General features: G+C 38.5%; 1 protein-coding gene across 1 annotated transcript in view; it reads left to right on the top strand.

Annotated features, from left to right (window-relative positions):
- Positions 1-12,901, top strand: part of PCLO (piccolo presynaptic cytomatrix protein) — a 371,210-nt gene extending 358,309 nt beyond the window's left edge. Inside the window, exons 25-27 of the mRNA XM_067289979.1 lie at positions 7,347-7,481; positions 8,139-8,284; positions 12,761-12,901. Of these exons, the coding sequence (XP_067146080.1) occupies positions 7,347-7,481; positions 8,139-8,284; positions 12,761-12,901 (422 nt within the window). The remainder of the gene's footprint in view (positions 1-7,346; positions 7,482-8,138; positions 8,285-12,760) is intronic.
- Positions 12,902-14,189: the final 1,288 nt, after the last annotated feature.

Genomic DNA, 14,189 nt, shown 5'->3' with positions numbered 1-14,189 from the left:
CTTCTCTGAACTTATTGCCTCATTAACCTTTTCCCACTTACCCTCCTTTTCCTACAACATTTTAAAATGCTGCCTAACAGAAATGAAGACCTTTAAAATTGCAGAGAACTGGTACATGCCTATGATTTTTTTTCATATTTGAGCATCTGAGAAATATCAGTGCTATTTTCCCACAGTTTTAAAAATCATTTTATTTCAAACCAAGAGTTTTTACACAGGGCATCAGTTCAGAGTCAGCATTAAAAAAATAAAAAAATAAAATAAAAAGAATCAAATCTCTGAAACAAAGGCATCCAGGAAGTAACCAATAAATGGAAAAGAGATTAGAGCTTTTCTGGAAAAGATTGCACACCTCAGAATCTCAACAGGCAAAAGATTTTGTCCACTTTCAAAATGCATTTTGCACAACAGTTTATTTTTATCTGAAAATAAAGACTTGAAGATAGTTTCCTTCAAATTTGCCTTGTTTAATCCTACTGTTAGCTTCACACAAGAATTTGGGGCATATAGATAAAATTTCTGCACTAATGTATTCACAGTTTTGTGGGCAGTGTGAATGTCTGCTAGCTTTATGGCTCATAATAAAATACTGTCAGCTGTAGCCTGTTCATACGCCTGAGCCTTAAAGTTACCCAGCCATTCGCACTGCCCACAAAACTGTAGACTGGGTTTGCTGAGAGCAAAGAAGTGCCGTAGCTCTGCCTCCTCTCCCCCATCACATGATTGCGCGCACATTAGGGGAAATGGGGAGGTATTAATGAAAGACCTTGATCTTCTTTGCTCGTCTCATTACATACAGTCTGCTTATTGCAGCTCAAGTCTCCAGGGAAGGAGAGGCAAGGGAGAAGGGAGAGCAGATTCATGCCTGCTCCTACCACAGAGCATCCCTGGATCCCACAGAGAATCCGGTTGTCAGGAGCTAAACTGAGACCATTTATCTCCTCCTCTTGGAGGAGCACAACAGGATCCCTAGATACATCAGGTATGGGAGGGAAGAAATTGTAAAAACACCTGAGCCCTTCATGTATGCATGGAGACAGATGGAGAAAGACTCTGAACACATACCAGGGACCCTCTCTAGTTTTAATCCCTCTTCAGAGCAGGGACAGTTTGTTCAGTGACCTGTTGATAGTCCCCCATACCCAGGGCCAACTCTCTATCCAGCTGGAGGAGCAAGAGATTCAGGAACCTGCATGTCTCAGTCATGTCCGTGGCTCTGGTGAACATATTTATTGAGACAGTCCTATGTCAACAAATGCAATGACATCTATTTAATGTATGTGAGACAGGTGGAAGTAGTAGTTAAGGCTGTATTAGATGTCTGATTGTTCTTACAGTAGGGAACACAAACCTGAAACCAGCCTACAGAGAAAATTGTGGCATTTTGCAGGGAGAAAGCAGTATGTGGGAGAAAGGTGAAAGACAAAAACTAGAAGGGAATGGGAAGGTCTCAAAAGGACAGAAAAGGTCTGAGGCTGTACACGTTGCAGGCATTCTTTATAAAGCTCATCCATCATTATTTTACAACAGCTTTCCAGCAGCTCATGTCACAGCAAGAGGATGATAGACATTATGAATACAAACAGCTGTTACTGCAAGTAACTGGTGTGATGTTAAAAATAAAAAAATAAAAAAAATTAAAAAAAAAGAGAGAGGAAGAGGCAGAGGGAGATAAATGTTTGCCTAAATAAAGATTGGGGGCTGGGGTTGGCTGGTACTTTGGATTCTTGGCATATTTAGTTTAAAATGTTAGTGAACACCATTCTGATTTAACTTCAGCTGGAGTTATTAATATCCCATACTGAAATGTAAATAATAAATGGCTAGTACTTGCATTAATACTAAATTATTTATTGCAATAAGATGATGCTATCTTGTTCTGCTGAAGCACAGTTAGAACAGTGGAGTTCTAGCACAGCTAGCAATAGTGGAGGATACTCTGGTTCTCCAAATAGTGTTAAAGGAATTCAGCTGAAACATCGCTCTTGCTGCAACAACACTCTTCAGTACACAGAAGGTTATGTCTGTATGAGCTTGGTGAATTATAGTGGAGGGGAACATAATCATGGCACAGGTCCTCATCAGCCTTTCCAAGTATAGCATATTTTCACTGGATTGGGGATCACACGTTGTATGCCTGTTTATGCCTACATGAGCAAAGCCTCTCTGTTTATAGTATACCCAATTCCAGTCTATAAATCCAAACAACTCTTTTTAGGAACATAAATACTATGTTATGATCTCCATCTCAGAAAACAGGCACAGAGGTGAAGTCTAAGATCAGAGAAAGCTACTAAGGGACAGAGATCTGGGGACAGAACCCATATATCTGGGTTCTCCTTAACGCTATCCCATATTTTAAATCTGTAAAATTTTTTTCTTCCAATCAAGTTTGCAAAAACCCACCTTGGATTCCTTAAATGTTATGCCATGCTACTATAAATTCTAACTTTCTAAATGTTACAAGCATATCCTAATACAGCTGAACTCAAGATTTTGTTAATTTAAGCAAGACAGCTACAAAAGCAGCATTTGAGCTGCTCAGTTCTGGAAGATATGATGTCTCATTATACAGTGTTAGAGACAGCTGTAGGTGCATCCTGTCCAGGTCACTAGATGCCTATGAGACAAACATTGGTAGAATACAGCAAAGAAATGCCAGTATTCTCTCAGTGAACAATGCACAGTTCCCAGAGGTTCATTAATTTAGTCTCTCAGGGTATCAAAACAGATAAAGACCTAAGGAAATGAAATTAGCTCTAACAAAAGACATCTTTATTTCTGATCATTTGGTTATGATGACACTATGCTAATCAGTACTCATCTCTTCATCTTACACTGAAAGATTATGGAAATTATGAGGCTTGTTACTTACTCTTTCAGAATTATAAATGTAAGAGATTCAGAAACCGCAGTACTTCACATCATACTTAAAACACTTTTAAGATAAATTGTCAGACAGAATTCATTCACTTCAGTTTGCTAGAGGGGAACGCTGATCCAAAACAGGATAAGTGCCAGTTTCCAGAATCCACTGGTAATATAAAAATCTGTGGAGATTTCTTATTCCCAGACTTTCCACAAGAGAACATATATGGAGATGTGCAATGTAGTCTTATAGTTGGCATTCTTCTGGTGGGTTTGCACTGTCAAATAATTTATCTCCTTGGTTCACTCCCTTGTCTGGATTCTTTGACTTCCATACTGAATGATGTTAGATTTCTCCTCAGATTTCTTTTAGCACAAACCAATTTGTTCTTTCTGAGATTAAACCTAGCTTCTGGAGACAGTCTGTTCATCACTAAAAAATATGGAGGAAGTGATGACAAGTGTGGTTCCCTATACTCTGTACAGACTGCCAACACCAGCTCGGCAGACCTTGCACTGTCGAACACTCCAGCAGTCTCACATGCCGTCCCCCAGGGCAGCATCGTTCTGTCCACATATCATCAGCTTCATGTTACAATAAAACAACACTCATTCTCTCAGGAACTTTGCACTACAACATCACCAAAAAGTTAACTTTTCTGTTCCTGGACCACAAGACAACAAGAGGGGTGGTCAGCGACAACATTGCCGATGGCAAAGTGGTGTGGATGTGTCCAGTCTGCTCTAGAGGGGGCTTGTTCAAAGCACCAGAGCAAAGTGTTCTACACCCACCACTTAAACGTGTTGCTGAATTAGCCTTGATAACATGGACCAACAGGAGACAACTGTATGCTATTGTCTTGGATAATTTTGGTTGGCAGCTCGCATCTGATCAAAAAGAATTGGGAGCACAATCCATCGTCATCGATCCTTGGAAGTTGAAACTTCATTTTCTATTTCAAGATAACTTTAAATAGTGATAGTGATGGTCAAAAACAGTGCAGATGACACCTCGTGATATACTGCAGCAGTCATTTAAGACTAATAGCAGAACTAATTAACCTTTGACAGCACGGGGTGTGATAATTCTAAAAGAATAACAGCTTATGTTGCCATCACTGTAGGAAATTGAAACCTCTTAATTTCTCAAAATACCTTGCATCAATTTAGTTAATTAACCATTATTTTTTAATTGCTAATAGATTTTGAAAAAATGTGGTCCCCTAAAAGGAAGTGTACTTTTATGTAAAAAAACATCAAAATATTTAATCATAGCTATATATTTTGAAGAATGTGTTAGTTACTGGTAACATGTTCCTAAGATGAACACAATGCTGCTGTACATGCCTGTGGTCTTCTTGCAGCACATGAGTAAGTTTAGGTTTGGTGTCTGTATAAAATGTGAAATATCACACAAAATCACTTTAAATATTTCTTCACACTTGCAATATTTACTTCACCACCTGTCTGTAGAGAGCAAATGTATCTTCTCCTGGTCCTAGTTTGCTAGACTAAATTAGCAAGTAATTTAGTTTTTTAGTACCTTACTATACAGTTCTTTGCCACTGTGATAATCCCAGTAGATTTGTTTGTACCTGTTCCATCTTGAATTCATCTTTCTTGAGGTAAACAAATGGTTTTCCAGTGTTTTAGAAAGGCATATTAGATATGCAAAGTCTCTTTCACTGTACTTACTTTTTTCTGAGTTGCATCATAACATTTGCTGATCATCATCCTATGGTTACTAGAATACCTGCAATCGTTTCTGGTCCCATGTCACTTACAACAGGTGTTCTCTAAACTTATAAAAGAATGCCAAAGGTTGTGACTGTGCACTGTATTTTATCCTCTCCCTACCGATGCAGTCTTTAGGATCATCCAATCCCATGACACCCTGAGCAACTTCATTTCTGCCATATCAGTCAAAGAGCATTCATCTCATCCAACTAAGAACTGCCTGAACAGCTCAGAGGTTCCATATTGACACCTTCCTGTATCAGTTTTTCTCTTTTTTAAACATATTTGCATTTGAAGAATTCACTCCATGAGCTAATATAGATTTTAACTATTATTGTAGGCCTGTCAAAGGAAAGATAAGAGTGATAAAGGTACATGAGAAAGAGATGAAAAAGCCATTTGTTTCAGTGAAATATTTCATAAGCCTGGTGCTAAGGCTTTTTCATCACATGCTGTGGGAGAAGTGAAAATTAGCATGGAAGCACAAGAGAGCTATCATGGTTCATGTGCTCTCAGCTGGAGATCATTGTTTTCCCCAGGAGGCTTAAACAGTGCAGCAGGATTGTTTGTCATAAAGATTCTCTGGGGGTACCAAATGCTCTACGGAAAATTTCCAGGCGCTCAGAAATGGTGCTGGAGTTTTCAAACATATTCTAATTTACTGTAAACATTTCTCCTTGTTCTAGCCTGCAGAATCACAGGTAGCATCCTACCTACCTAATTTCATTTTAGGTTGAAAACACATCAAGTGAAAAAGAAGGTACTAAGTCAATCAAAGATGATGCCCTAACAAATGTTGCCAATGAATTTTAAAGGATACAAAGGGAAGAAAGTGAAGTGTAAGCCTGGCATATTTTCCAGAAAAGGCCGTGGTTAAGTAAAGACTTCCTGAAACTAGCATTAGGTTTGTGCTACAACTGTGCATGCTGGGTTTTCTTCATAATTAATCACTGGAGTGGATGCAAACAACAATATGGATTGAAAAGCTAGATTTATGCAGCACCTTTCAGGTATGTGGTGCCTTCATCAATATCTTTGGTAGTTTATTCACAGAGCAGAGGTGGCATTATAATATTTTCCTGTATCCATTTCCAGTAATTCTGCATCTACTGTTCAGTCAAGTTACACCTGCTGGGCACTCAATGCTTTCTTGAACAGGGACATTTTAACAATATGTTTAAAGCTTGGTGACACACCTGAGGGAAGAGATTAATAAATAACAACAAGGACACCACTGGCCAATCCTCTTCCTTGATCCTATCATTGAAATCTTTCTGCTGCCATCACAAGGTGTGGGCTTTCCATGTTCAGACCTAAAGGAAGAGTTTTCTGATGATTAAATATGATGGCAGAATAACCAGCCTTCTAAGAGGTCCTCTCCAACTTTATGGAAATGCTGGGTGAAATGTTGGCCCTGCATAATCCCAAATGCAAATTTTTTATTGACTGTAAATGAGGCAGATTTCAGCCTCATTTTGTGAGGAGGGTTGTGAGGCCACGTTGCAGCTGATACTATTTGTAATCAGATTTTTCAAAGAAAAATATTTTAAGTAGGAAAAACAATAGAATATATGACTGCTCCTGGACATCTGCAAAACAGCAGCTGCCTTCTTTAGGGAGGGATTATTCAAATCTGGTTATGCATTTTTGGTACATGTAAGTAATCTCTAAATAGTGCTTGGTAACTTCCTACTCTCAGAGGGGAGATCTGCAGCTGTATCATAATTATTTACTTTCTGCAGAGTTGCTTTGCTCTTTATAACATGTTGGCATCAGCTTCCAGAATTTCCTGGTAATGCATTCAAGCTCCAGATTCCTGGCACTAGGTATCAAATACTTCTATGGGCTTAACCTTTTTTTTTTTTTAACTTTTATACTAATAAATAATATTTTAGGGTAGCAAGGCATGTGACAGTATTGTGCTGAGTGCAGGGGCTCTGCTCACACTGCGTTTAGAAGATGTTGCCCTACTGTACTCTGCCTGGCTTCAGGATAGTCTTACGGGAGGACAGTGAGTGGAAAGGAGAAGCAGCTTTGCCTACATTTCATTCAGTGCCCTCTCTTCATCTCCAAACTGAATTAGGGAGAAATCCATACACTGTGGGAATAATGGGACTGTGTTTCTGCCCACATAAGGAAAGAAATAATCTTTACTCTTAAAGGTCACAGTTAGCACTTGCCTTTTAATTGTGTGAATGATATTGCTCCATATAAATAAGAAGGTGAAATGAAATGCTAGCTTCACCAAAGTCTTAACTCATTGACTTTCAGAACAATCACATTTATTGGAACCTTTTTTACACACTATTGAATGTTCTCCTTTTTTATTTTTTATGCGAACTTCACATCTTGTAGTAAAGGTTTCTGAAGAGAAGAATTGTAGTGACCATTGTAATGACTTCTGTAATGGCAATGTATCACTGTAATGACAGTAATCACTGCAATGACATTGTAGTGACTTGTAATGACTTCTAGTGAAATTTGTATTGTGGTGAACAAAACTCTGAAGCAACTGCATTCTAAAGTATATGACATAGTTACAGACATGGGTACTGCATGTATTCACCCAGTTTGTTCACCCAAGCAACACATTGTCCTTATATCCCTGATTAAAAATCATAAGCTATACTGGAAAGCACACAAACAAATGAACAAACAAGAACCTTTCCTTCTTTACAATTTAGACAGATAAATTCAGGTTCTTTTTACATTAATGAGGGTTGCTTTTTCTGCTTTTCCAGGTAAAACACAGGTTATGGGCGAAATCAAGATTGCATTAAAGAAGGAAATGAAGACAGATGGAGAACAGCTGATAGTAGAAATCCTTCAGTGCAGAAATATCACATACAAATTTAAATCTCCAGACCATCTCCCAGGTATGATACAGAAACCAGCATCATGATACAACATTAAGTTTGATGTATCCGAAGATGTTTAAAAATGCCATTAAAGTGGAAATGAAATTATTTCTTATTTGGAATGACATATTCTATAGTGTTCCTTCTGAAGTGTTTTTTGCTTCTGTGAACAATTTTAATGAAAGTAAAAATATTTTCTGGAAGCAAGTTGCCTGTCAGAACTTAATCCTTTTTTACTCTACTTTCTGATTATTTAAAATTTCTTACCTTCAGCAAAAGTGATGACTCTCAAGGTTATTAAAGAACAATGATATATGGTGAAAATTTGTATTTTAATGAAAAATAATTTTAATTTAAATGAAATTAATTAAAATGAAAAACTCATCTTAATAGTAGTATTTTCATACATACATAAAGATATCAAAATATTTGTCAGTGTTTTTTGGGAGGTTGGGTTTTTTGTTTGTTTGCTTGTTTTTTTAATATTGTAAGCCCAAAGCAATTCTCCCACTTTTAGTGGGGTGGTTCCATTTTTACCCAATGTGTAAAGAACAGAATATGGCTGTGTTATGTCCCATGGTCTGTTTCCTCAGCACTTCCCATCTATTGAAATCATTAGCAACAACGATTATTTAAAAGCTTCTGTATTGAACTTGTTGAACTGTTCTTCCCCAGACCTGTATGTGAAGCTGTATGTTGTCAATATCTCTACCCAAAAGAGAGTAATTAAGAAGAAAACCAGGGTATGCAGGCATGACCGAGAGCCTTCATTCAACGAAACGTTTAGATTTAGCTTGAGTCCTGCTGGGCATTCTCTTCAGGTAATTCTGCATCTTATTAAAAACTAATTTTGTATGTTTTCCATGCTGTGCTATGGCCGGTCGAGATCAATCTTTTACCCCTCACTGTAGGCTGAAAAGAGAAAATTACAAAGGGAATAATATAATTGTCTGATAACAATAATATAAGGCTGGAAGAGACTTGAAAAGATTGTTTAATCCATCATTCCACAATGAGGAAGGATAGATATTCATAGATCAGCCCTGAAACTTTTATGCTTAAAATCCTCTAGAGAAAGAAAATTCTACATGCATTCCAAAAATACTTGTCTGTATATTTAGAAAGTTGACTCTAATATCTCACTTAAAGCTTCCACATTTTAAGTCAAGATAACTTACCCTTAACTATCCCCACAAAACACAGAGACAACTGATCAGCAGTCTCTTTGTTAAAAAAAACACAAAAAGCACACTTACTGAAAGGTTGTTATTACCTCTCTTCTCTCTTATTTTTACAGACTAAGTAAACTGAATTTCTTTGATATGTCCTGTTCTCTAAATGCTAATAGTTCTATCATTCTCTCCAGTTCCTCAACTTCTTTTAAAGTTGTGATGCTTAGAACTAGACACAATAGTCATAATCTCAGACATTGCACAACCACAGATTATGCCAGGTCAAATATTCTCTGTGTACATTGGTAAAGGAGAGTAGGATATTCCCAGTCTGGGGTGCATTGAATGATGTGTGGAACTGATTTAGGAACAGTCCCTCTCCTGTGTTTTAGTTGCTTAGACAGATTCGATCATTTGATCAGATATGCTTCTTTTGAGGGGTAAGATTCACCTCACTTGCTGTCATGTACTTATATATGACTAGGCTAAGCCAGTTATTCAGGCTCTCTCTGTGTGCAGTGGATAGATGACAATTCCTGGGGTACTTGCATGCTAATCCTAAAATAAATATCTTTTTAGATGTATCATTAAATCTGGATGACTGATTTAAACAAGCCAACTAGGTTTTGATGACTAAAGTTAGATTAGATTATCAACATGAGGCCAACAAATATAGTTACCATTTTCCCTGCCTGAAAATGTCCTAGCAGCCCTATTGATTAAATAGACTGAATAAAAATGTATTCAAGATGTTATATTACATGGGAAAATCTGGTGTGGTCAATAAAGTTGTGCCAAAGTTTAAGAGCTAAAACTTCTGTAAAAACTCCATTCCAGCAAAGAAAACTCTTCAAACTTTTGAAGAGGGGCTTAGCAGGCCAGTAAAGAGGAGCCCACAGAGCCCTGACTCTTCAAAAGCAAGTTGTTAAGGAGCGAGGGAAATCAGGGAAATCGTCATAGGAACAGCCAGCCTGAGACTTGCAACATTCCTCTGAAATGTTGTGACATGCGCTGGTGCTGCACACCGGATTGACGAGAGGAGGGGCTGTCTTTGCTTTTCTGTATCCTTTTCATAAGCAGCATGGAAATTCACCTTCCCTGTCTCTTTGAATACAAGATGTAGAAGGTCTTAAGCACAACAGCAAGTAGCAAATTTAAAACAAACAAAAGATTTCACTTCTTCACACAACTTGGAGTTTGAGCTGCAAAATTTATTGCCATAAGATACTGCTAAATGCTTTCATGGAAAATTGAGAAAAGTGATTGCACAAATTCATAGGGGAAATACCTCACAGGCTATTAAATGCAAGCATATCGCTTGTGAATCAGGAAGTCAATAATCCACAAATAACAGTAAGTATTTTGTAAAAGTATCACTACATGATTGCCCTGTTCTTATACTCTGCCACATGCACTGCGCCTTATGCACTTTAAAAACAGAGTACATGTCTGGATAGGTCTTTGGTCTGACTCAGTACTTCTGTTTTTATGTGCTCTTCCTACCTATCAGACTATCAGATCCTACTGCAGAGCATGAAGCTGGCTGATTTGAATGCTGAACTGGAGAGTGTTGAGCATTTGGGGACATCACCAAAAGAGACCTGGGCAAAGGAGACCAAAAGAGAATGTGCAGAACAAAAAGGGATTTGGGAGCTAGGGAGGAAAATATGATCAGAGAGGGAGTAAGAAGAGCTCAAACCAGGCACTGTGAGTGGAGCTAGTTGGATAAGAGACAGGGAAATAGTGGATACAGAGTATCCATACAAAGTACATTGTAAAGAGAAATGAGAAGCAGCTAGAAGCAGCCATTAGGACAAGGCTCTGTACTCTAAAAATCACCACGGGTATTCCAAGAGTTGTGAATATTAGCTGTGGAAACAGGACCATGGATTACTGGGAGGTGGGGGGTGAGGGAAAACCAGGACTGGCTGATCTTGGGTATTGTGAATATGAAAAAAATAAATCAGGATTAGAATTAGACTACATGGTTCAGGATAACAAGACTGAATTTAAAGCGTGGAGCAGGGAAGGAGCAAGACTGAGACCCAGACAGGTTAGAGAAGTCAGAATACTAGTGCTGCAGCTGAGAGGAGTGGAAAGAAGGATCAAGGACAGAACTGACAGAAAATTTCTGTTAGAAACTTTTTCTGTCCCTAAAAACGTTGATTTGACAGAATCAAAACATTCTACAGAAAACATTTTGATGGATTTCAGACAGGCATTTGCTTTAGTCCCTGCCAGCTTGCTTGGTAGCTTCCCTAATTTCCCTGGTTCCTTGGCAACCCATCTGGAACGCTTCTGAAAAGAGCTGGGCTCCTGGCTCCTTCGTCTTCCTTATTCTGTAGCTGCTTCCTGGCTGATTGACTCACTGCAATTGGAAATACATAATTTCCTATATAAGAGTAGTCAAAAAAAATGTTTTTCACAGATGTTCTGGGTTGGCTTACCAGCTTCTGCACTGTCCATTTCTTCAGGAGACACTGGATCAAGCAACCTAGAAAGCCACTGCAGGTGGGGGTGGGCTGCCTAGCTCCCCCAAGGACAGGTTTTCTGATGGGTGAAGTGAAGTGCAGTTCCCTAGCTGCTGAGTTCCCAGGGCTACTTCCTTTGGTCCTCCCCCCTCAAACTGTTTGACTGACAGACATGTAGATTTTGAAACTTTCCAGATACATATCTGATTTACTAACTGTTATTAAAGCTGGCCATGGAGAAGCCATCCAGGCTTCATCCAGCCTGGCAAATTTCTTTTTTTTTGTTCTTTCTCTTTCTTCCTTTCTTTCTCTCTCTCTCTTTTTTTTTTTTTTTTTTTTACTTTTCATTGTACTGGAAAGTTTCCTTTTTTGACTTTGTGCTCCAAATCAGAATGGAAAATGTTCAGAAATGTTAAAATTCTTGATTACTGGGAATTCTTGTTCTTCTAGGTCTGTTATGTGCCTGTTACAGTATGGTTTCCTCCAGCTCCTCAGTTGAGTACAAAACCCTTGAGTCCTACCATTCTTCCATTGTTAGCTTGGATCTGTGAAAGCAAGCAAAAAAAAGCTCCATTTTCTCTTATGCCGGTTCACGCAGAGGGTGACAGCCTCCTACTGCTATCAGTTACCTCCCTTGCTCTTTGCCTGAGGTCTGCTCAGTGACTGTGAATATTACAGATCTGCTGTTAATGTTATTGCGGAAGTGCTATTTCTCCCCCTTTTTTTTTTCTTTTTTTTTTTGAAAAAAATCTAGAACGTTGCCATAAAAAAGTACTGAGCTTTTTAATTCAGTTATTTGAAAATTATGAAGAGCTAGAATTATTCTGTTTAACTATAATTCATCCCCCTGAGGTATATATATTATCAAATATGTTCTTCCCATAGAATGAACACACAAATCCACTGAATAAATTAAGTCCTGTAGGGAAGAAGGCTGTTTCTTGTGTGTTGTTAGGCTGCTCATCTGGAAAACTTGGTGCCTGTAAGATAAATCAGGCTGAACCTTGAATGTCCAGCCACCCTCGCTCATGGAAGTGCCCTGGCTATTCCTTGCCCTCCCACTCTACATCGCTGAGGCAACATATAACCAGGCAAGCAAGAGTCATAAGACCAGAAGCAATACCTCGATGCTGTCTTTCAGTAATTTTGTGGCTTTCAGCTGAGAGGTAGAGGAAAGGCAACTTCAGACAAGCTCTACAATTTAGATTAGACTGTCACATACTGAGATCAGAAACCAGAACTCTGTTTTTTGCACCCACAAGTCTACTTTGAGTTACAAACTATATGCAAGGCAGTCTCCAACTCCCATGCACATAAAAGGGTCTGGTACACTGGCTTCATAAAGCTGTACTCTGTGACTTAAAACTTAACCTTGTGTTTGTCTTTGGTAACCAGCAGGTGAACAAATTGCTCAGTAAGTCCAAGATCGTCGTCTTCTAGTTACTAAATCCCATAATAATAAAATAGAAGAGGGAGGAGGTTCATTTTCACTGCTTCCTTTCTACTGGCAAGATGACCCTATATTAAAAGTTATAGTCAGTGTTTCTTGTACCAAAGCAGAGCTCAACATTTCTGAATCTTTCTTGTCTGCCAGCAAATGCAGTATGTTAATAAGCACATTTGTAATTATTTGTTGTTGTTATTATTTTCCCAGATTCTGCTTGTCTCCAACGGAGGGAAGTTTATGAAAAAGACACTGATTGGGGAAGCTTATATCTGGCTTGACAAAGTGGATCTAAGGAAAAGAATAGTAAACTGGCACAAACTGTTGGTCAGCTCCACACAAACACATTGAGCGGAGCGGTCTGCTTAGGGCACCAAACCTGCAGAGTCTGCTATAAACAGCATCACTCCAAGACTATAGTTTGATATCATTGTGTTTAGCTAGTCTTTCAGAATACAAAGTAGAAAAGAGCAGTCTCTGGGCTACATAGCACACTTAAATGAGGGCTAGTACACCTGTTTTGCTGCAAAAGACAGCAAAGTAAAAGAAAACCTGGGCCCCGAACTTAAAGTGAGGCTGTTTGAAATGAAGACTGATATGAGGGCTCCGTGTTGTTGGACTCTGTCAAGAGAGTAACTGGGAAAGAAATGATGAAGGCTGGAAGGCAGGTATTAACGCAGAGTTCGGCTGCGGCTGGAAGTAGTGTGTCGGAAAGAGCAGTCTGGTTTTCTGTTCAACCAGAAGGAGATCACTTTATGCAAAAGCACCTAAGGTGACTGACTTTCCAGATCTTACTTATCAAAAGTGTAAAACTTGTTCCTCTGCACCTTAGGATCTCTGATAATTTGCTGTAGTGAGATTATGCCACATGACACAAACTGCAAGCTGTTTGCAGAAGTGGTAATATTATTTTACATTATTTTTTCTTTCTTTTTCCTTTAAAAAAGATATGCTATGGAGAACCAGATATGAATTGTTTCGTTTGTTTCTGTGTGTTAACAATGGATATAAATCACTGTCCTAGAATGCAATGGACAAAACTATATTAATGAACTATAATTTGGGGTGTGGTTTTAATGAGAAAGGACAGGATGTAAATTGCACTAAATAAGAAAGAAGAAAATGCTGTTTTGATGTCAATGATGCTGTAATTCAACGTACCCTTTGAATCAGCAGTTTAAAAAAGCTTGGAATCTAAGAGATTTAAGCACTGGGACTAATACAATTATTTCAACTAGTCCTTTTATTTTCCAATGATCCTGAAACTGTATAAAGACAATAAATTCTAGAATATATGCTAGATTCTTCAGAGCAGTAGACCCACTGCACTAACACTACCCTGCTCTGCGCAGGGCTGTGCATCTATGTCAGCGACACACTTGAAGTCTAACTGGAAGGAGTAACAAGATAGTCACTGGGCATAGGCTGTTGCGTTAGAGAGAGTTAAGAAAATCCTCTTACTATCTCAGGTGAACATCTGGGTATGATGTGCTCAACAACGTGGCTTCTCAGTTACTGAAGAAGTACTTAGGAAAGCAACTTGCAACACTTGAGACTGTGTCAGCACTTCCACAATAAAAGTCCCATTTTCTGGGGTTTGTAACTGAGCAGTTTGCTCGCTTTGGTCAGAAACTAATGT

Source organism: Apteryx mantelli, chromosome 1, assembly GCF_036417845.1.
Source record: "Apteryx mantelli isolate bAptMan1 chromosome 1, bAptMan1.hap1, whole genome shotgun sequence".
NCBI lineage: Eukaryota > Metazoa > Chordata > Aves > Apterygiformes > Apterygidae > Apteryx > Apteryx mantelli.
The sequence above is the reverse complement of the archived record's forward strand: the minus strand, read 5'-3'. Positions and strand labels throughout refer to the sequence as shown.